Source organism: Podarcis melisellensis, assembly GCF_964234715.1.
Source record: "Podarcis melisellensis genome assembly, chromosome: 14".
NCBI lineage: Eukaryota > Metazoa > Chordata > Lepidosauria > Squamata > Lacertidae > Podarcis > Podarcis melisellensis.
Window position 1 is genome coordinate 3119183 of NC_138546.1, and position 24016 is coordinate 3143198.

The window sequence follows — 24016 nt, forward strand, 5'->3', positions numbered from 1 at the left end:
CCTCCCTCTCCCCTTTTTATGAAGATTACCTGCTCTGGGATCCCACAGCTAATTCTGCCCTGGTCTCCTCGCTGGCCCAAATAGGACTAATTTAGCCAGCTCAGCCTTGGTGATCATCTAATGTTTATTGGGTGGATTATCCCCCTAAATTGATTTTTGAATTCTGAATTTATTGTTATTCATGTTTTATACTGTAGTTTATGCTGTTTTTTGTTGCATCAATTAAGTTTTTAAAATATGTTGTTAGCCGCCCTGAGCCTGGTTTTCTGAACCGGGAAGGGTGGGGTATAAATTAATTTATTATTATTATTTATTATTGTGCAAATATGGTATTATTCTGTAAATGTAACAGAGAAAGTAGCTGTGTGCGCACCATTTATTGGGAGGAGAGGGCGGTCCATGTGGTGTAGCAATCTCTGGCTGGGCTATCAACCGAGGATGGTTGGGCAACAAATGTGGACATATTGGTGAGGCCCATTCAGAACTAGCAGGCTGTAAGGCAATTGTGTCAGATTCTGAGTGGCATCACTAGGTCAGGATCCCAGGAGCCAGTGTGGTGTAGTGGTTAAGAGCAGTAGACTCGTAATCTGGGGAACCGGGTTCGAGTCTCCGCTCCTCCACATGCAGCTGCTGGGTGACCTTGGGCCAGTCACACTTCTCTGAAGTCTCTCAGCCCCACTCACCTCACAGAGTGTTTGTTGTGGGGGAGGAAGGGAAAGGAGAATGTTAGCCGCTTTGAGACTCCTTAAAGGGAGTGAAAGGCGGGATATCAAATCCAAACTCTTCTAAGAACACGTGGAAGACGAAGACAAGGAATCCCAACTTCTTCCTGATCAGTCAAAGAAAAAAGGATCCATTCTCCATTCATATAGGGCAGTAAACATGGAGCAGGAGCTAATGGCTCCCTTTTTCTTTCACCCACCAGGAAAAAAAGCTCTCGTTCCCTCTTACCCCCACCCCGGCTACTTCTGACCAGGTCTGTTAAGCACAGGAAGATGGTGCACACCTTGCCTGAGACCCTCTGAAACCTAGAACCATCTCTGCTTATTGCACCTTATTTAATGTAAAGAGATAAAATGCAGGCAAGGCTCTTGCCAGGTAAATGAATAGGTACAGGCGGTCCGATATTCTAAGCTTACAATAGAGTCAAATATTTCTCCTGTAGGTGAAATATCTGCTGCAGTCCTCCAGCCACTAACCCCCCCCCAAAAAATGTTCCTTCTCCACCTCACCACTGTCTGGGATCCTGAAAGGCAGTACTGCAACACTGTGTTGCAGCTCCTGTTTGGCCACTACTCTCGTTACATCTTGCAGCAAAGGATGTGTGATCTTATTCCCTACATGCGCCACACACAAAACACCACAGTCAAATGACATTAATCAGCCAAAAAAACTGCTTTATTAACAGCAAAAGAAAGGATGGTTACCACAGTTTCCATGGTAACAATCAGGTTTAATTCCCTGAGAACATTTGTCCTTGTTATATTTCCCCCCCCCCCTCTATTTTCCTCATTTAAAAACACACACAACATACATACACACACCCCAAACAATTTCCCAGATACTGGGACATATAAATTAAGGATAAGTGATAGTCACAAAAGACGCCCTGGCCCTCCCCATTTCATTTTTTTAAAAACAGATTTTATAAAATTATTTTTTTTCTGATCCACAGGAAAAAAATATTTAATAGAAAATCTACGATTTACAAAAGCTACACAAAAAGGGCACAGTAAATAACACTGTTGCAATAAGATATTTACAAACACTACCCAGTGTGGGCCAATTCTTTTTCCTTCCCATTTGGAATGGAAGCTTACAGTTCTCTGAACATGCCCAAGAATCCAGGAAGCAAACACTCCCCTGGTCTTTGCACAAGAGGCTGGACACTGGCGTACGAGAATGTGACCTCTTGTTGAGCGCTTGGGCTAGAGCAGCAGTCTCCGCATCAAGAGGAGACACAACCAGGTAAGATGTTTTTTAATCGCCCCTGGAGAAGATGCTCCACGACAGGTGGGCAAAAGATGTTGCACTGAAGGAAGAGAGAAGGTGGAGGCAGGTGACTGTCCTTGCTAAGTGGAAGTCACACAAAACCAGGCCCCCCAAAGGTTTTCATCGCATATGAGAAGGCATGGCAGAAAAATAGTAATTCATGCCACTTCTCATTAAACCGTAAAGGAAACTCTTACCCGTTGGGTAAAGTCAAGTCACTTGTATGGAATTCACAATCCTACCCAGGACTAAGTCCCTATCAACTGCCCCAGAATTCCTTCCAAGTAAACGTATACAAAATTATGCTGCTAAACGTTACAGTGCTTCCATAAAGCTAACTCAGTTTCTCTCTAACTTGGGGTCCCCAGCAGTTGTTGGACTACAATTCCCATCAGCCCTGGCCACTGGTCCAGATCACTAGGGATGGTGGGAGTTGTAGTCCAACAACAGCTGGGTACCCAAGTTTGAGAAACACTGAATCCTACGCCTGTTTACTTCCAAGGAAGTCCCCGCCATGTTTGGTGGAGCATAAATCCTCATACAATTGAGCTGTAGGCAAGGAAGTAGAGTTTGCCAAGAGGCTGAGTCCAGACTTTCTCCTTTCAGTGCAACCATAAAAGCTGGGAGTCCAAGGGACCAGCTCTAGAAGCAACAGTTCAGAAAACCGAGCATTATTTGTATAAAATACAGAACACACTCACTCACTCATTCACTATGGAGAGGGGGGAAATTCCAAAAAAGGAGCATTTTTTAAAAAAATTACAAACTTTAGTTTGTAAACCTTCATCTGAACAGTTATCCGGAGCCTAATAAGCAGGGAGGAACAATTAAAGGGGCATTTAGGAATCCAAGATGGAGAGCGGATGGCAGTGAAAGGTTCGAGGCAAGTGCAGGGACCCCACGGAGCCCCAGATGTTGCTGAACTGCAACTCCCATCTGTACTGGCTATGCTTGCTGACCGAGAGTTGTAGTCCAGCAACATCTGGAAGGCTGCAGATTCCCTGCACCTGGTTTAAGGCAACTGGTGGCTAGCCTGTGGTCCTACAGATGTTGCTAGATTCAGTTCCCCATCATCTCTGCCCATTGGCCATGTTGGCTGCTGGGCTTCTTGGTTGGGAGTTCAAGCACATCTGGGACATGGCCATAGGTTCTCTGCCACCGATTTAAGGCATACCCCAGCTCAGTGTTTGGCACTTGGGAAGTACCCAATTGATCGTTAATGGGTGAGATCTATGAAGATGATCAGTTTTCCCCGTGAAGTCCATAGGTTTTGATTTTGTTTTTTTCCCTTTGGTGCTTTAACTCTGGACTGAATTGCACCCTGTGTTTTTGTTCGTTCATTCCAACACTGCTTTTACAAATTCAGCAGCAAGGGAGCGGGGGGAGGGGGGGAACACAGCAGTAATGGTGGTCGTGGAAAAGCAAACAAACAACTTCTTACAAGAACACTGCAAAGCAATATTCAGAAATGCCCAGGCTGCTTGTTCAGGTGGGGGTTTTCAGTCAGTTTACACCTGTACAAACAGCCAGAACCACTCACCTAAGAGATGAGGGTTGTAAGGGCAGTTCCTCCTTGCCCAGAGTAAAACCCGCTTGCCCCATCAACAGGGGCAAATAGCAGGGGGAGCCCAAAAACGTCTCAGCATCTCAGGGCCGGATGAGAGAAGAAGGGGCCGCACAGCAGCCTATAAAACACACGTACACTGTGAATTAACCACAGTAATTAAGCGCCAACAGCCTCACAGCAAAGGAAACACACACGCAAATGCACAGGTCCCACGAGCTCTTCGGATACCGGGAAAACTCGGGACGAGGTTAAGAAGGGGACACCTTGTCTCTTAGTAAACTGCATTGCGAGGACACCACGGAGTGTCCGCATACAGCATACAGTGGACGGTACGGAACCTGCGAGAGAGAGGAGGAGGTATATCAGCGACATCCCAAAAATTATAATCCCCATCATCAGTGGCACAGTATTGATTAGGGCTGTAACATTTAGCCAGGTTGAAACAGATTTAAAATCTGCTCCCTGATGAAAATCAGTGGTACCTTTCTAATTATAGAGCAAGTTATCTATAGCTTTTAGATCCAGTATTTCCCCTTTAAAGAGCTCGTGGTTCTTTGTCTCTCTCCCCTGCCCTGTTTTATTCCTGATGATCACCTTTTGAGGTAGGTTAGGCTAAGAGATTTGGCCGCATTCACACCCTACGTTTAAGGCGCTGTGATACCACTTCAAGCAGCCCTGGCTTCCCCCCAAAGAATTCTGGGAGCTGTAGTTTATCAAGGGTGCTGAGAGTTAGGAGGCCCCAATCTCTTCCCAGAGCTGTTTATCAATCAATTCCTCTCCTCAAGGAACTGTAGATCTGGGAGAGGAATAGGAGCCTCTGAACAACTCTCAGCACCTTTGATAAACTACAGCTCCCAGAATTCTTTGGGGGGAGCCACAGTTGCTCAAAGTGATATTCTAGTGCAGGCATAGGCAAACTCTGTCCCTCCAAATGTCTGGGACTACAATTCCCATCATCCCTGACTACTGGTCCTGTTAGCTAGGGATGATGGGAATTGTAGTCCCAAACATCTGGAGGGCCAGAGTTTGCCTATGCCTGTTCTAGTGCTTTAAAAGGGGAAATATGTGTGCGTCCAATGGGGTGAATGCAGGCTTCAGGAGAGCCGCAGCGCCAGGCCCACAAGGTCGGGGGACAGCGGGGAGGCGGAACGCTGCCATCCCGCTGCCTCCCGATGTGGTTTGGAGGCTGACGGCGGGGAGACGCGTGCTTCTCCCCGCCGCCAGCCCCGCAAGCTCCGGGGACAGCGGGGAGGAGCAGCGCGTCTTCCCGCTGTCCCGGGACCTGCTCTGCAGGCGGGCAGCGGGGAGAAGAGCGCTTCTCCCTGCTGCCGGCCCCACAAGCGCCTGGGGGGGAATAATTATTTTTCTTTATTTCCCCCCCAAAAAACTTGGTGCGTCCTATGGGCCGGTGCGTCCTATGGGGCGAAAAATACAGTAACTAGTATGCAGGAGGGGAGAGACACCCGCTGCTCACCTGGACGGATCCTCCTCCACGGAGAAAGCTCCCTTGATATGGATGGAGTTCCTCTTGTTTTCAAACATCCCATAGCTCAAGGTCACCTGGGCAGGGGAGAGAGAGCACACAAAGATTGACTTGATGAAATGAGGAAGGGGCTCGTATGTCCACTTGGCTGAATTAAGATCTTTCTCTCAAGACTTAAGGTTCCCGACACGTTGGGAACAAAGAAAGAATACATCTGGAAATCTTCGGAGCTTTAAATATATATAAAGTAGTAGTAATAATAATAATAATAATTTTATTTATATCCCGCCCTCCCCAGCCGAAGCCGGGCTCAGAGCGGCTAACAACAATAAAAGTAACACAGCATTCTAAAATCAATTCAATTTAAAATCAATTCAAAATCAAATTAATGGCAACCATTGGGCTAGAGTTCTATGAGGATTACAGAAGGAGGGGGTCAGACGGAAAGGCCAGGCGGAACAGCTCTGTCTTGCAGGCCCTGCAGAAAGATGTCAAGTCCCGCAGGGCCATGGTCTCTTGTGACAAAGTGTTCCACCAGACCGGGGCCACGGCCGAAAAAGCCCTGGCTCTGGTTGAGGCCAGTCTGACCTCCCTGTGGCCCGGGACCTCCAAGATGTTTTTATTTGAAGGCCGTAAGGTCCTCTGTGGGACATACCAGGAGAGGCAGTCCCGTAGGTACGAGGGTCCTAGGCTGTATATATGTTTAAAGCTCCTAAGATTTCCATGTGTCATTCATTCATTCATTCACTCTCTCTCTCTCTCTCTCTCATACACACACACTTCACAAAAGGAAAAACTGATAGGAAGCCCTTCCCCCAAATAGGCAAAACGCCTGTGCCAGCCACAAAATGTAACACAGACAAAATAACAACCCCTCCAGCCCCTGCCAACCAAACAAGAGCCAAAAGAGCTTAATTAAAAAAATTAAAAATAGTAATGAGCAAGGGAGCTAGGAGGGCATCATGGGGTGTCTGAGGGTACCACGGTGCCCACAGTTGCCATGTTGGGGGTCCCAGTTTTTAGACACTGGACCCCTGTGATTTAAAGCAGCACCACTGAAAACTTCTGTTTGAGGATAATTCTGACACAGTTCAGCCACAAGTAACCAAACAACTAAACACCTGTGTTGCAAACAATTGTCAGTACAGTAATATCCAAGGCAACACGATGACCAAGTACAACACTTTATGACCACTGCTCCATAGATATTGTTGTTATAGAATTCCATTCACCATACAGATGGGTTTATGAAGCATTTCTGTATCCTTCTGCTGTGCTGAAGAAGAATTCTATGAAACTGAGTGTATCAGGAATCACTGTTCACTACGTCTGTTTGTGGACCACTTCGGCAGCGTTGGACGTCATAAAACAAAGCTTTACGGCTTGTTCTCCTCAGATAAGAATCTGACCCACTGCTTCTTTCAGAGGCTTGCATAGTCTACAAAGACTTTGAGAGACTTATAAGACTTATGTTTATTTGGTTCTATGTTTTCAAGAGAATCCATCAAGAGTGCACATTTAGTGACTTTCAGAGATTTATAAGATTTCTGTTTATTTGGTTTCTCATTGTTAAGTTGTGGGTGAACATATCGGACGACACAGTGATTCTTCAAACAGCTCTTGTTTATTCACAGGCAGAACAGAACTGAACTGAAGGGTTCAGTCACCCTGCTTATATAACGTTCCAGTACAACGTAACTGTAGCAATTTTCTAAAACTATCCAATCACTGAACGTCACTTTCGATCCCTTATTTGCATAACTATCTACAGTATCCCCCTGCTGGCCCAGGGTGAGAACTTCAGTACATAACACTCATATTGTTCAATGTTTCGTATAGACATTATAAAGAGTTTATATTGATATTGCATTGTTGTACTTGGTCGTTGTGTTGCCTTGGATATTGCTGACAGTGCAGCCATGAGCAGCGCGCAAAGATGTGTGCACATGCCCTACCCACACCCTGTGCTCACAGTTCCCATGTAACATGACAACTGGAACAGGCAGGAAGGAGCGTAGATATTGTAAAGCACTGTGGCATTGGGCGGGGGGGAGAAAGCCTCCAGGCTCACACAGATTGCCATTTTATTGTAATATGTCTCAAGCATCTTCAGGAGCAGACGTACACCTAAGCATTTCACAGCTGAATTTTCTATTTTACTTTGCCATAGCTTCCCCCCCCCCTACAGAAAACAATAGCATTATTGAAACTGCCCTCAAATTATCCACACCCGGGAAGGGATACGCTGGCAAGACGAAAACACTCAAAAGGGATACGCAATCACGCTTAAGTTTGGAAACACTGGTTTATTATTTCTCGTTTTTTACCTGAACGTGAATCTCTGTCTTGGGCACTTGGTGGAGGTTCTCTAAATGGGAATGGAAGAGATTACTTCGGATCAGCTTCACACCCAGCACAGATTCTATGATGTAGCCGATGGTGCAGTCGTCCGGGAGGCGAATCTTTTCTGCGGTGCTCATGAAGTGTCCGCCGCTGTAGAGGATTGTGGAAGAAGCAAGACTTTGATATGGTGGGGGACTTAACAACGAGCAAGGCTCCCTAATGAAGATAGGAGGAGAATTGCTTTCCCCCACCCCAATTTACCAAAACCTTATTTTTTTTAAATATGAAAAATAACATAAAACCCCTCAATATTACATACAGCTTTTTTAAAAAAATCTACAGGCACCTCCAGGGGCAAAGGACTTGCAGGGAACCCAGAATTGAATCCTCACATAAGCAGGGAATTCCCCTGTACAGCCGTACCTTCAATCTCGAACGCCTTGGCTCCCGAACAGATCAGCTCCCAAACAATCGAAACCCGGACGTGAGTGTCCTGGTTTTCGAACGGTTTTCGGAAGCCAAACGTCCGGCGCGGCTTCCGATTGGCTGCAGGAGCTTCCTGCAGCCAATCAGAAGGCACGCTTTGGTTTCCAAATGTTTTGGAAGTCAAATGGACTTCTGGAACGGATTCCGAGGTACGACTGTATAAAATTTATTACACGTACAGCACTTAAGAAAATATTAGGTGCTTTATGGGTGTTAAATAGTAACAAAAATAATTCTAACAACTGCAATAAAAAGGAAAGGGGTGGGCTGACCTCTTTCTTAGGTGGTCCCCCCAAAAAATATCCCCTGCCCCAGCGATGTGTTTTACATTTGCAAGGTGGGAACAAGCACTCATGTTCATGACCAGCTAAGGCATAAATAGTAGTGATCCGAGAGCTCAGGGTAGCAAACACAGCACTCTCCAATGTCAACCGCTCACCTCGCCCAAGGGCTCATCTTCAGCGCCAGCCCACGGCTGATGCAGAAACCAGCGCCCCCCGTGGCAAACCAGAAGTGGACCGGATGCTGTGTGGGGCAAGAAAAGAGTCAAGAGTCAAAACCAATACAGAAGAAAATACTGCTCTAGAGAAAGTGGAATGTGTCATCTTGTCATCTTGTATTTGTGGGATGTGATAGACAAGTAGCAGTCAAGTACAACATTCCTTCTTTTCCTAGAGTGGACATGCAGGGGGAATGTTTGGTCCAGTCAGTTGAAAACTTCCTTTTTCCTCCTGACTAGGACATACTTCCTTCAGCATGTGACTAGAGGTGGGCGTGACCTTACCTGTCCAGGTAACAAAAAGGACAAGGCACGCAGCACACACACACACACACACACACACACACACACACACACACCCCTTTGACTTCCTCTGTCGTTGGACCAGCAGCTTTTTAGCTAGAGATACTCTGTTGGCTCAGCTTTCAGCCAACAGAGGACAAAGGGGCTATCTCCATATGGGATAGACCCACATGTATATGTAACTAAGTCTGCCTTCAGGGATCCAACTGTGAACTGATGATGTGAGTAAACTTCTTTTATGTACTTTACACAAGATTGTGGCATGTCCATTCTTTTAAGAGGGATATAAGGGAACTTAGTAAAGGTAAAGGTACCCCAGTTGCGGATGACTCTGGGGTTGCACACTCATCTCACTCTATAGGCTGAGGGATCCAGTGTTTGTCCAGACAGCTTCCAGGTCATGTGGCCAGCATGACTAAGCCGCTTCTGGTGAACCAGAGCAGCGCATGAAAACACCGTTTATCTTCCCGCCGGAGTGGTACCTATTTATCTACTTGCACTTTGAGGTGCTTTCGAACTGCTAGGTTGGCAGGAGCAGGGACCGAGCAACGGGAGCTCACCCTGTCGCGGGGATTCGAACCGCCGACCTTCCGATTGGCAAGCCCTAGGCTCAGTGGTTTAGACCACAGCACCACCCGCATCCCATAAGGGAACTTACCAAGAACCTAATAGTGAAAGGCTTAAGCCTGCAACCAGCTATCTGTTGTATGTTTAAAAAGGGGAGTGTAGATCTCTGCTAAATTATAGAACTTGCTAGTGTAAATTAGGAAGGATATTAATAAGCAATATATCCTCTCCTGCCTCCCTGAATATTCCCACAGGATTGGATGTTTTGAATCATTTTCTATAGATACCTGAGAGACGGAGAATCAACTGTAGTGCTTTAAATGTATGGAGTATGTGAATGTGGTCTAAGTGAAAGTATTTTTCTCCAGCTCCCCTGTTCGCTTACCATCTTGTTCTCGCTAATCCTCTCCGTGGCCTGGATGGGCCTATCCAGGCTTGGTTTTCCGATGTAGATGTCTTGCGTGTGAGGATAACTGGAGAGCAGTTTGATCAGCGCTCGAACATTGACGTAATTGTCATCGTCCATGTGGCAAAACCACCTGATGCAGCAAACGACAACGAGAGGGGAACAGGTTAGGAGGGGGCCAAATAATTTCAACTTTGGTTTGACTAGGATTCCTAGCCAAAAGGCATTTTAAAACTTTAGCGGAAAACAGGAGTTTCTTAGCTTTATTTATTTTTATTGCTGGGATTAAAATACATTCCAAGAACGAATCATAAAAGACAAAAGAACAGAAATACAGACATTTTATTTCAGATCTGTAAGCAAATTTGGGGACACTCCTTTATCACAGGCTTAAACATCAGCTTTAAGAACAAAAACAAATTATTTCCTTTTGCATGTTTACACCAGGAGTCTTAATGAATTCACGATCGATTCCAATTGCTATATTTTCCTGGGTTGGTACCTATTAAGCTCTAACTATTTATGGGTATTTATATATACAAACAGTTTTTACCTAAACAGGAACTGGTTGTTCTGCTTATCATAAGGCAGCTTCATGGGGCAAAAAAGGCTCTTTTCCCAGGTGTGGGCCACTCAACTCCTTAAACAGGCATGGCCAAACTTGGCCCTCCAGATGTTTTGGGCCTACAACTCCCATGATCCCTAGCTAGCAGGACCAGTGGTCAGGGATGATGGGAACTGTAGTCCCAAAACATCTGGAGGGCCAAGTTTGGCCATGCCTGCCTTAAAAAGGACCCTTTCCTCAGCTGGTTGACAATGGCAGCCCTTATCTAAGGTTGCCATTTTTAAAAATGCTTTTACTGGTGGTTTTAATTCTGAATGTCCCTTAGGACAACTAACTGGGAAAGGGACCTATCAAGGATGCAATAAAATTTCGCTACAACCGAGGCCGTAATTCTCCTGCCCTAAAAAGCTTATACATTACATTCAGTTGGGCAATTTCAGAAAAAATTAGCATCTTAGGAAACTGCCATATTCAGAGCCAGACAACTGGTCCATCTGGCTCAGGACTGTCCAGTCTTCCCAAAATCTGATGTCCTCCAAAGGTTCCCAAAATCTGATGTCCTCCACTGGTCAGGGATTATGGGAGTTGTATAAGGTTGGCTTGGAACTTATGGAAGATGCACTCCAGAACATCTGGAGGACAACAAGATGAGGAATAGCTCCATTAGTAGAGCATGAGGCTCTTCATTCTCAAGGTCATGGGTTCAAGTCCCACACCGGGCAAAAAAAAAGGTCCAAATTTGCAGAGGGTTGGACTAAGATGACCCTCGTGGTCTCTTCCAACTTTAAAATTCTATGATTCAAGCAGAGACGTAGGAAGCGGCCTTATACAGAGTCAGCCCATTGGTCCCTCTATCTCAGTACTGCCTGCGCAGAGGACAATTCTCATTCTCACCTGGAGATGTCAGAGTTTGAACCTGGGACCTGCTGTTTGCAAGGCAGATGGCCTGCCCCTGAGCTATAGACCCTTCCTGCCTAGTTGGAGTTCCCCATCAGCCTGCAGAGCACACCCTCTACATTGCCCCTCCTTACACTGGCTTAACCAAGTTGCCTTTCCCCCTTGGCCCACTCCCTGCGCTTACTTTCTCCCAGATTCGATGAACTTGTCATATTCCACGGCCATCTTGCAGGACAGGGCTTGGCGGCTGTGGGCAGCGGAGCAATTGGTGTTGATGACGTTCCCTGAAGGAGAGAGGAGGAAGAATGAATGGAAGGACATGGCTTGCCTGACAAGTTTGTGCCTTGCTTGGAAATATAAATACTTCGACAAAATGCATCGCAAGAGCACAACCACAACCCTAAAGGTAAAGGTAAAGGTACCCCTGCCCATACGGGCCAGTCTTGACAGACTCTGGGGTTGTGCGCCCATCTCACTTAAGAGGCCAGGGGCCAGCGCTGTCCGGAGACACTTCCGGGTCACATGGCCAGCGTGACATCGCTGCTCTGGCGAGCCAGAGCCGCACACGGAAACGCCGTTTACCTTCCCGCTGGTAAGCGGTCCCTATTTATCTACTTGCACCCGGAGGTGCTTTCGAACTGCTAGGTTGGCAGGCGCTGGGACCGAGCAGCGGGAGCGCACCCCGCAGCAGGGATTCGAACCGCCGACCTTTTGATCGGCAAGTCCTAGGCGCTGAGGCTTTAACCCACAGCGCCACCTGTGTCCCTAACCACAACCCTACCAACATATAAAGCTGTTTTCTGCTGAATCTAACCACTGGCTCATTGCCTGCTCTGCCCTGTTACCAGATCCTTTTTAACTAGGTGCACTGAGGACTGAGGGACGTAGGTGGCACTGTGGGTTAAACTACAGAGCCTAGGACTTGCATCGGCAGTTCGAATCCCCGTGACGGGGTGAGCTCCCGTTGCTCGGTCCCTGCTCCTGCCAACCTAGCAGTTCAAAAGCACCTCAAAGTGCAAGTAGATAAATAGGTACCACCCCAGCGGGAAGGTAAACGGCATTTCCGTGCGCTACTCTGGTTTGCCAGAAGCGGCTTAGTCATGCTGGCCACATGACACAGAAGCTGTACGCCAGCTCCCTCGGCCAATAAAGCAAGATGAGCGCCGCAACCCCAGAGTCGGCCACGACTGGACCTAATGGTCAGGGGTCCCTTTACCTTTTTACTGGGGACTTCCGCATGCCAAGCATTTTGCTGCTTTTTCAGGTACCAGACACTGGGCTCATTTCATATTCCTGCATTGCAGGGGGGTGGACTGGATGACCCTCAGGGTCCCCTTCCAACTCTCCAATCCATGATGCAAACATGGCCTTCCATGTGAGAAAACCTTTTCCCCTCATACTTCCCACCCCAGCAGGTCGCTAGAAGAACCTGCAACTTGGAACTTGAGTTTGTTTATTTCCTTCTCCCTCCCCTCCCCTTTCTTTTTGTGCCATGCCTTTATTTTTTTTTACAGACTAGAAGCCTGCCTTTCTCTCCCCCCCCCCTTCCTTCCCTTTTAGTAATTTGTACATTGCTCTGGGAGCCTTTTTTCTGGCTGAAGAGTGGGATAAAAAATTCTTTAGATAAACAAATGTCAGGGAAGAAGGGATTACAGGCTGCATCTAAAGGCTGCTAGGCTGTTTCACTCCAATGAGTGTTAACTCAGAGAGGGGGAGAAAGCCTTCCATGCAAACTGGGCCCTGATGGGCTGGGGGAATGCTAAGGAGAGGCTCTCCTCTGCCTATTCAACCAGCATTTTCCCATCAGCTGCCACCTGTTACTCTCTGGGATGTCTTGAGGAGAATCATGAATAGAGGCATTAGCATAAGAATAGACTGATCTGATCCAGTCTCCCAAGGGCAGGGGAAGGGCGGCTTAATAAATAGCTGAGTAAGTCCCCCCTCTCCCCCCCAGCAACTCCAGAGAGTTAATGAGCAGGAGGTTATCTTCCTTCACCCTCCCAGGAACAGCCTCCAGATGAAGCGATATTTAAGAAGCTCCCTTCCCCACCTGCCAAAATGCATTCAACCAGCTCACCTGTCCTCTTCTTCAGTTCTTCGTCCTCACCATCCGTGAAGATAAATGTCTAAAAGAGAAAGGGAGATTTTTAAAATAATAATAATAATAATATATCTGAACCGCTATAACTTTTGAATGCCCCCAAACCTTTCTAGCTAACACTGTGCAAACAACCATGTCTCACCTTGCCGGAAACTGGTGCAAGCTAATCTAACCTGCGAAACCTCAACAAGCAATTTTGAAGAGAGGTTGGATTTTATTAACTAGAAATAAAAAGATTGTTCTGTCCAGTCATCAGCCCAGACAGAGACCAAGCACTGGATTTGGATGTGATGAATGCACCCAGATTTTCTAACATCTATCCGGCTATAAAAATGCAATTCAGACAAGAGAAATATTTGCCTGAGCTCACTTCCCCCTTTTGTGTAGGGCGTTGGTTGCCCTGAGGTCTCAAGACAATGGCAATCAACTTTTTGGAATTTTCTCATTCCTGCCTATGGCTTGGGGTGGAGAAAGAGAAATCACTGCACTGTAAGGAGGTTAAATGTGGGTATGTGATCTTAAATGTAACAGAGGAGAATGCAAACATCCCACCCACCGCCAGCCTCCAACAATTTTCATGAAGTGCCGTTGAGGAGATGTTTCAGTCTTGTGTCTCTCACACACAACCTGTTCATCACTGCTCCTCCAACCACCAACTCCTGCGCCCTTCAGCCTGAGCACATTAGGACATAGGAACCACCTCTGAATCAGGCCAATGACCTATCTATTCCAGCATCCTGTTCTCACAGTGGCCGACCAGATGCCTGCGCAAGCACAAGAGCATTATTGCTTGCAGCTCTGAGCAACTTGTATCAGCAGAATCACAGAATTGTAGAGTTGGAAGGGATCACAAGAGCCAATCTAGTCCACCCCCCACAACCTTGAGATGAAGAATCTCATGTCTACTAACTGAGCTGTTGCAGAAACATTCAAAATTAATACATCTGCATACTAAGAGCACCTGTTGCAATAGCAGAGTCCAAGCCAGGGGTAGGCAACCTAAGGCCCGGGGCCTTCTAAATCCAGCCCGCAGACGGTCCGGGAATCAGTGCGTTTTTACATGAGTAGAATGTGTGCTTTTATTTAAAACACATCTCTGGGTTATTTGTGAGGAATAGGAATTCGTTCATATTTTTCCCCAAAATATAGTCTGGGCCCCAACAAGGTCTGAGGGACGGTGGACCGGCCCACGGCTGGAAAAGGTTGCTGACCCCTGGGTCCAAGCCTTCCGCAAGCCTACAGAACTTTGCTGTGGTGCTTTCCTGCTCTTTTCACACTCCAAAACTCCCACAATATCCTTCTGGCTTTGCAGAAGCGGCTTTCACTCTGTGCAAAATCTCAGGCACGGTGCGCGAATTTACAGCCGGGGCGACAGAATAAACTGCTCTGTAAATGCAACCTGGATAGGAATGTGCATTCCTTCACCCCTCAAAATGTGCTGCATTTATGAGGCGGGCAGGCTGCTCATTCTGCCAAGAGGGGTCGCAGGCCCCTGCCCCCAAAGTCCTGCCCAGATGCCCCTCTCCATACTGTGAGGCTTTGCCCCACCTGCCCCCTGAGCATGATGGAGAACAAGAACCACAAAACATTCCCCCCCCCCCCGCCTGCAACTGATTCAGCTCCAACTGCCAGGTGAACCTGAGCCAAGGGAGCAGTCTCTGCCCCGCCTTCTGAGCCCTGCCACCTGCCTGGCTGCACTTCCTTATTGACACAGGTAATTCCTGGCATCTGTTGCCTGTCTGTGTGTGCTGCCTGGTGGGAGGGGCGGGGGAATCTCAAATAATTCAGAGCAACACAAAACAAAGGGCAGAAAAGGGAGGGAGGGAAGGAAGAAACAGCAGCCAGATGCACCCCCCCCCCACAAAAAACATAGTTAAAAGCAAAAAGGGGGAGGCACACAAAAGGAGATGGGGAGGGGGAGTACAATCTGAGCTGGCAGCCTGCGCCCAAACATCATTCACTCCAGCTTGCTTTGTGGTCTCCGCCCCCCCCCCCCCATTGAAGCTGGCAGGGGGCAGGGAAGCAAGGGGCTGGTTAACAATAGATTCTTGCAGCCAACTTAATGCAAGCTGGAGGCTGAGATGGTGTTTGCTCTCCATTAGCATACAGCTGGGCTGGTTAACAGGGCTGGGTTGAGGGAGGGGGGAGGAGAGGCAGCATTCAAGCAACTTGGTTTCATCAGGAGGGTGGGGAGAGGAGGAAGAGAGCAGACACTCCCCACCCCCACCCCAGACATGGAGACAAAGGAAGGGGGTGCAATGGGCCAGAGCCAGACAGAATTCAGCACCCTGACCATTGCAACTCTCAGTTCTATTTTCTTTTAAAAGCAACATTCTAGCCCTTATGAGTACACACTCAAACGGATTTGGGGTATGGCAGGACTTGTTGGTGAAGGTAAAAGTGACTTCCAAGGAACAGATCCAAATACAGTGGTACCTCGGGTTACATACGCTTCAGGTTACAGACTCCGCTAACCCAGAAATATTACCTCGGGCTAAGAACTTTGCTTCAAGATGAGAACAGAAATCGTGCAGTGGAGGCACAGCGGCAGCTGGAGGCCCCATTAGCTAAAGTGGTGCTTCAGGTTAAGAACAGCTTAAGGTTAAGAACGGAACTCCGGAATGAATGAAGTACTTAACCCGAGCTACCACTGTACCTGGATGACCAGGTGGGACCTCCTTCTTGCAGAGCAAATTGCTCTACCACTGAGCCTCCCCCACCAAATAAAAAGTTAAATTTAAGTTTCTTTAAAGCATATTTCATCCTAATAGCTTATCTTCAGGAGTGGCATGTATCAATTCTTGTCCCCCAGGAGTGGAATTTGGTAATTGTGGGTACAGAATTTGCCCTCCTGTCTCAGTTCTAATGATTCTTCCTTTCCTCTTTTCTTTTCCTTTTTAAAAAAACTAAGGTTCTAGTTCTTATTGGCTATAGGACCTAGTAATATCTCAGGAGCCGATTTTGCTGGGGGGGGGGCAATGCAGACTCTGCTTTCCCCATTGGTACCAGGTGGAGGGGGAGAAGGCTTGGCTCTTCTCCCCCCCCCCAAAAAAAACCCCACAGAAACATGTGGGATGTGGCACCTGATGTCTACTGAATGTGTGGGTTAGTGGCAAAGCAGGGCTAGGCGGCAGAGGCAGAGGCACCCACCCTGCACGTTCTTTCAACATGGGGGGGTTTAAAATACACCCCCCAAAAATGTGGAACATGGATGGGGAAAGCGGAAACAGCAGCAGGGAGAAAGAGATCAGAGATCGGCATCAGCTTGTGATCCTTGACTGGGAACTTCATTGAAAAAACAGGGAAATGTTTACATGGTTAGATCAGGCATGTGCCGTCTCCAGCGACTGTGTCTTCGTTAGCCTGCTCCCAAAATAGCCCCTTAGCTAATCCTCCTGCTGCTATAAAAAGACCAGGAGGAGATTATTATTTTGCCAGATTTTTTTTTTTACTGGACTGCTTCGGAACAGTTCATCCTGAACATGCCACCAGCAGCACTGAACTGGGAGAGTCCAGTGGGGAAAGAGGACCCTCTGTTGAGTTCTTGCAACAGGAAGAGACCCTGCAAGGCTTTAGAAGCCAGTGCTGGAGAGTTGCCGCAGCCTCCCTGCTTGGCTCCCCCGCTGCCTGGACAGGAAGGGTACAGCCTGTCCACAACCCTCAGTGTCACCTCTGAGAACAATCTTGTCTCTGCAGGCTCCCTGCCTCCCACCCTCTCCATCCAGCCCCTTCCTGCTGCTCAGTAGGAACCCAGCCAGGAAATTCAATTAAAATCTGAACAATTGCTCTTTCTCTCTGTCTCTCCCAATGTCACCCACTCTTTTACACGTCATCTACTTGTGTTTCTTACAGCTCAGCCATTACACACAGGCAGGCAATCCTGAAGGCCGCAGGTAAAACTTAACCTGGCCTCCTATGTTGTCCCGAAGATGGGGAGATGACAACATTGTGCAACTGGACTGAAATGCAAGAGGCATGCTCACGAGAGCCAGTTAGACTTTATGAAAGCAACAAATCCAGCCCAGCACTCGAATAAATATACCTGGATGATGCACATGCATTTTTAAGCGTGCACTTAAAAGGACACAGGATACTGCCTGGGTTCTTGGTCTATCCAGCTCAGTACAGTGGTACCTCGGGTTAAGTACTTAATTCATTCCGGAGGTCTGTACTTAACCTGAAACTGTTCTTAACCTGAAGCACCACTTTAGCTAATGGGGCCTCCTGCTGCCGCCGCGCCGCCGGAGCCCGATTTCTGTTCTTATCCTGAAGCAAAGTTCTTAACCTGAAGCACTATTTCTAGGTTAGCAGAGTGTGTAGCCTGAAGCATATGTAACCCGAGGCACCACTGTATTGCCAGCAGTCTTAAATATATAATAAATGTACCAACCAAGCACATACATAGATCAGCACAGGAAGACCGACCTGAAACCATTTTTGATTCCCAACCTGACTAAATGTTTTCTCTGCACGTCAAAGAAAAATGGAAAAGCCTCTCCATTGTCTTTTCTTTCACAAATCCTGTCTGTGTTTGAATAGGGTGAGCCTGTGACCTGGCTCAGGAACTAAGTATTTATCATTACAAAAGACTGGCCAGGCTCCCCAGGGTATCCAATCAAGTGAGCATTTACAGGTAATCTGAGGTAACAAAGCACTCAGATTTCTGCTGTAGAAGGCCTTTTGGCCTTTTCTGTGATGTACGTATGATGTATCTGGGGGTGGTGGTCTTACACCCCTTCTTTGATGTATGCATGATGTATGGAGGGGTGGTCTGGAGCTCCAGGGCAGGGAATGTAAAATTGTCTATATAAGAGCAGGCACACCTTTGTTCTGGGTTCCTCCTCCTTCTCCTGTGTGTGAAGGGGGCACCCTGTTGCAACAGATCAATAAAGATCAAGCTTACTAGCTGCTCTGCTTCTCAATATTCTCTGGTTGGCCTCTGTTCTTTTCTCCTACCAACAGGGAACCCACATAATGACTCTATATGGGCTCTTGGATACCCCCATAAGGGAAAAAGGGCAGATTTTGTTTACAAAAGGTGTCAGGCAGGGGAGAGTCCCCAGGAATCGAACCTGGGACCTCCTGCTTGCAGAGAAAATGCTCTACCACTGAGCTACGGCCTCCCCCATCAAATAAAAAGTTAAATTTAAGTTTCTTTAAAGCATATTTCTACCCAGCTCCCGTCAATGAATCTAAGCGAAGGCCACTGAAATTAATGGGGGAAGGTTAGTTATATAAGTCCCATTGAAGTCAAATGCAACTGTCCCTGCTCTGCATCCGGCCCAACGCGTGAGGGAGGTTTCAGGCAGCTTTTTCAGCTTCCCAACTGGGAAGCAGCCTTTAAACTGGAGGCCAGGGCCCCCCCAGCAAGGATCCTGGTGCAGCTCTCGGCTGCTGCTGCTGCTGTTCTCCCCTCCCCATCCCAAGTGAGAGCTTTTAAAGCTGAAGAAAAAGGGTTTCTCTTTCCTCTCTGGTGCTTACTCAGTGGGCGGCATTGTCTGAGGACCCTGGCCTGGGGACACGCAGGAAACTTCATTGTTTCTGAAGGCTGCAATTTAAAGAAACACAGGATGCAAAAAAAGAAAAGAGCCCCGAGGAACAATAGCAGACACCCACCAGAAGAAAGCCCAGGACAATGCTGCTTCAGAGCCAGCCGGACTCCACTGGGGCAGCAGGCCTGAAGGGAGATGCCAGGCTCTTAAAGCAGCAGAAACCTCCCAGCTTCTTGTTCCTTTGCTCCAAACTCTGCTTGGAGCATTTTCCACCCCCAAGCATTTTATAAAATATATAAAATAAAACACAGTGGTCAATCCCTGGCCAGGTAAAGCAATGGGCCTCTCTTGCATGCTTTGAGCACCCACGTTCCCAGGCCAAAGAACTCCACCTCCGCTGCTGTCCGTGCAAAAAGTTCCTCTTGGACTGGATCTTCTCTGCAACAGGAGGGAGCAGCCCAGGAAGGGGGAAGCTTCCTTCAACCCAAGGGTTGTGTTTGCTTGTGGGGCAACTCTTTGGGGGGCTGTGTGCCAGCTGTGGGCAAGATCTGAAGCAGAGCAATGGATGCATCTCTTAACTTTCATGCAGCAGCCCTGCAAAAATCACAAAGGTTTCTACACTCTTTTTCTCACTCTCTCTCCATCCAGGCAAACCAGGGGCATTAGTTCAAGGGCACATTCCAGCCAGGCAAAAGAATTGGGAGAGAGCACAGAGCAGGGCCAGAAAGAGGCAAAGACAACACTTCGCCCCTTCTTCTATATGGTGTGCTATATCATACACCACAGTTGTATGAAGGCTGGCCTGCTGAAATGGCAGGCTGTAGTCTTCATAGTGCACTGATGTGCCTGCATGAGGTGCATGGATCTGCATGAACAGGACCAAAAGCATCCACACTCTTTGCCACTTTATCCTGGACCTGGGGGCTGCACATGCATGCACATTTTCTTGCAAATGTCACCGTTATCAAAGTGCCTTTACTTCCCCATTTAATCCAGATTTGTCATTTCTGCAGAAAAACCAGTAAGTTAATACCCCCACCCCAACACACACACACACTCGAAATAGTAGATCCATACTGAAAGTGGGCAGGGAGAAGAGGATGGTATATTTTGGTGGGGGGCAAAAACTTATAGATGCTGCACCCAGCTGCCCTCAATCAACTGCCATTCAGCAGTGTCCTTTGTTAACCCCAGGACAAGGTTGGTTGGTTGATCAACCAGTCCTTTACTTATAAATAATAATTTATTATTTATACCCCACCCATCTGGCTGGGTTTCCCCAGCCACTCTGGGCGGCTCCCAACAAAGTATTAAAAACACGATAAAACATCAAACATTAAAAACTTCCCTAAACAGGGCTGCCGTCAGATGTCTTCTAAAAGTCAGATAGTTGTTTATTTCCTTGACATGTGACAGGAGGACGTTACACAGGGCGGGAGCCACCACCGAGAAGGCCCTCTGCCTGGTTCCCTGTAACCTCAATTCTCGCAGGGAGGGAACCGCCAGAAGGCCCTTGGCACTGGACCTTAGTGTCTGGGCTAGACGATGGGGGTGGAGAGGCTCTTCCAGGGATACTTGGGGCTGCCTCAGTTGTGTCTGGCAGACAGCAGCTGCAGGACCACAGCTCCACCAGCTCTGCCACTAGGTTAGCAGGAGAATGACTTACGCCCAGCTGAGCAATGAGAGCCTGTTTCCCTCCCTCTCCCCCTGCCCTTGTACTGGTCCCATTTCTCTTTTGGTTTGTGATTCATTTCCCCTTCCTGGTAGAGGCAAAGGCCAAGAAGCTGCAAGTAGAGAAAAAGTCCCGCAAGAGGACTGGCAAAGGGCACCCCCCTCCTAGCAGGGAGCAGCGAGGCCCCAGGGAGGCGGCAGCGGACGGGTACAAGGGGGGTGGGATTTTTCCTCTTCTTGCCATTTGCGGCCACATTTCACAGCAGCCATCGAAAGTATCTACAGGAAGGTGGAAGACGCACGCAAGATTTATCAAGCCATGTGACCAGCTTGCGATTGCAGAAATCTTCCCCCTCCTCGCCCACTTCTGCAGAGACAGCAATCTCAGTTTAAGGAACTGAAGCAATATAGTGTGATGAAATTAACCCCATGACCTGCCTTTCTGCAGAACTGCATGACGCACAGTCTCTCTTGCGCACCCCATTTTGATCTCCGTAGGAGGACAACGTGCTCCCAGCTAGATCTGTCAGTGCCCCGGGGGCTCAAAATTGCCTGCTGTCTTGACAGTGGTACCTCGTGTTGCGTAACCTCCAGGTTGCAGAATCTTCGGGTCACGGCCGCGGCAAACCCGGAAGTGTATAGGCATGCGCAGAAGCGCTCTATCGCGCCATGTGCGTGCACAGAAGCGGCACCTCTAGTTACGGATTTTTCAGGGTGCGCACAGCACCCCGAAATGAATTAAATCCGTAACCAGAGGTACCACTGTACTTTGTAGATCTGTGGTGTACATGCTCAAGGTCCGAAAAGAACCATTTTCCTGATGTGATGCTTGAAACAAATTTGAACAGGGTCTGGCAAAGGACTTGGCTCTCGGAGAACCTGCTTTGGTTTTGAAAGGACAAAAGTTTCTAGACCTCATGGAAAATACCAGCCCTAGACCCTGCTGCAGAAATTGTAATGGGTCTTTGACCTCCCACAACCTCAGACCAAGGCACCCCCACTAACTCCCTCAGTTGTGAACCCCACAATCACCCACACATGCCTGAAAGCAGCTTTTCCACCAGTGAAATTAGTTCCTCATAACAAAAAAGATGAAGGGGGATATGTATTCTGATTTCTGCAGTCCTGCATAGAAGAAAAGTCTGGACTTCTCCCAGAATTATTCTTTCCAAAGATTATCCCCACCTCTGCTAACACCTTTAGCACTAACCATGAGTGGGGGGAGGCTGCAGATTTAAGCCCCAAATGGCTCCAAGCAGATATTTCTACAAGAATGCCTGCACTTTTGAAATTCCCACTGGATGGGCAGACCAGTCGGGCTGGATAGTTCTAGTCCCTTTTGCAGTCTCTCTCCTGGACAGCTGGAAAAGTCCCTGGTGCCAAGAAAAGGGGGGGGGAGAGGAAGACATCAGCAGCTGGAGGAACAAAGTATTCTGCCTGGGGCATTGTTTACTGAAAAGACAGAACTCGAACCCAGCCCTTGTATACAAAACAGGCTGACGCAGACATCCGTTTTGGAGCAGCCCGTTTTCTCTTTGCAAAAGGCAAAACCCTTTTTTGCAACCCCTCTCAGGATTTGATCTTGAGCCATGGGGCTGCAAGGCATTGCTAAAGAGACACAGGTGCCCCTGATCCTTGCCTCCCTCCCTCTCTTTCTGCTCCTCTGCTCTTGAGAAGCTGGATGACCCTCTAATTTTAAGTGCTATTATGTTTAATAACCCCCCACCCCCAGTGCAGGACAATGAAGGGCCTTGTGCAATTAGATGCCCACACATCTCTCCCACCCACCCACCCCGCACTGCACAGATGCCTCTCCAGGACTTTGGTTTCAAGAGCTATTATGGAGCCCTGAATGGAAATGCCACATCGCCTAGGGCAGCCGATTAGCAGCGCTGACACTATGCACAGATCAAACCCTCCCCCCGCCCCATGGATAGGGTGCTGGCAAAGCATGAAGGCAATGGGAGAACTGGGCCAGGAAGCCAGCCTGGAAGGGGAGGCTGTGGCAAGCCAACGGTGCTGAACAAACTGCATCTCAGCAGTCCAGCACCTGCTCTGCACACGCAAGACCTCCTGGGTTCAGGAAGCAGGGACTTCCTGAAACCCTGGAGTGCAGCTGCCAGCCAGTGTAAGCAACCTTGAGCTGCAGATGGACCAGTGGGAATGAGACCAGTAGTCACAGGTAACCTTCTCTTTCCCATGGTTGTGTCTAAACGAAATACTTTATTGAAGTAAATCCGACCAATTAATACAATAGGAATGCTACAGCTACAAAAAAGTAGTGCAGTATACCTGTGAGAGTCTTAATATTCGGTTGGCAAAGGACTTGAGACCATTGGGTAAGCCAACATTTTACATTGTGCAGTGAGGAGGGAGTCCTATGTGTCTATTTGCTGCATGTAAACTTAAATCCCAGAATAATTTTTCCCCAGGTCCTCCGAGCTTTGGGCAACATGTCATTTATGAGTTGTTGTTTTTTCAGCTAATGCTAAACTCCACATATTTTCACAACAAAGCAAAAGTCGCAAATCCAGGAAGGTTTTCCATTTGGGGGCAACTGAGGTTCTGGCAGCTGCCAGCATCCATGTCAACAGTTCCTGAGGGCTCAGATCTTTCAGCTGATCATCCCTCATAGACTTACTAAACAAATCCATTTGCCATGGGTGCTCTAGTTGAGATTTCTGCATCGCAGGGGATGCCTCCCAACGCTACAACGCCTCTCAAAATATAGTCCAGAATTTGAATACTGGTGGGCAGTTCCACCACAGGTGGGAAAAGGACTCCATAGGGTTAACTCCGCACTGTGCAAAGAAGCCCTTCCCTTGGCCTGCCCAGATCTCCTATCTCCCCCCCCCCCTTTTAAGCTGGCCAGGCTTGGAGCTGTGCAAAAGGGAGTGCAATCTATGCAAAGTCTCCATTATCCTGGAATGAGGGTGGGGGCGCAGCTCTGGGAATCTCCCACTCCTAAATTTAGCTGGAATCGCTGGCACTCAGCAGCCCCCTGCCCCACCCCCAGACCTAGGACCGTAGGGAGACAGGATCTGGGCTCCCACTGAAAAGTCCTTCCCACTCTGCCCCAGCAAAGTGGCCAGAACTGGTTGGGAGCACCGGGTCACTGGATCCGGTCGGGCGGGGCCCACACCTGTGTTTGGAGTGTAAACAGTAAACACAGCACTGTTTCTTCTGTACACAGAAGCGCACCGGGCTTTGTGGGGCATGTGCGGAGCGCATGGCACGCACCCTAGCTAGCTATTAACCCCCAGGGCAGGGACTCCAGCCAAGGCGCTATGAAAATTTGGGAGCCGCAGCTGCTTAGGAATGCGCTGTCCCGAAGGCAAATGCATGGCTTGCGGAGAGAGGAAAGTCAGGGGAGGGCAAGGCAATTACCGTATTTTTCGCTCTATAACATGTACCTGACCATAACCCGCACGTAGTTTTTAGAGGAGGAAAATCCGTAGGCATGCCACCCGTAGGCATTTCCTCCATAACACGCACAGACGTTTCCCCTTACTTTCTAGGAGGAAAAAATGAGTGTTATGGTGCAAAAAATACGGTATTTAACCGTTCTGCAAAAGAACATGGAGCAGGTCAGTCATGATGGGCGTGTGTGTGTACACTTGTATTCCATCACGTGTCTGGATGAG

General features: G+C 48.1%; 1 protein-coding gene and 1 long non-coding RNA gene across 2 annotated transcripts in view; one reads left to right on the forward strand and one right to left on the reverse strand.

The window, feature by feature from the left end:
- The first annotated feature begins 814 nt into the window (after window positions 1-814).
- Window positions 815-2741, forward strand: LOC309357292. Its single transcript, XR_014163055.1, has 2 exons — window positions 815-2049; window positions 2208-2741. It is a non-coding gene; the product is annotated as an uncharacterized lncRNA (long non-coding RNA).
- LFNG (LFNG O-fucosylpeptide 3-beta-N-acetylglucosaminyltransferase) overlaps window positions 2370-24016 on the reverse strand; it is a 32934-nt gene continuing 11287 nt past the window's right edge. Inside the window, exons 2-8 of the mRNA XM_081889306.1 lie at window positions 13186-13234; window positions 11293-11392; window positions 9626-9779; window positions 8311-8396; window positions 7370-7535; window positions 5034-5119; window positions 2370-3897 (exon numbers count right to left, since the gene is read on the reverse strand). Coding sequence (XP_081745432.1) covers window positions 3831-3897; window positions 5034-5119; window positions 7370-7535; window positions 8311-8396; window positions 9626-9779; window positions 11293-11392; window positions 13186-13234 — 708 coding nt within the window. The 3' untranslated portion in view covers window positions 2370-3830. The remainder of the gene's footprint in view (window positions 3898-5033; window positions 5120-7369; window positions 7536-8310; window positions 8397-9625; window positions 9780-11292; window positions 11393-13185; window positions 13235-24016) is intronic.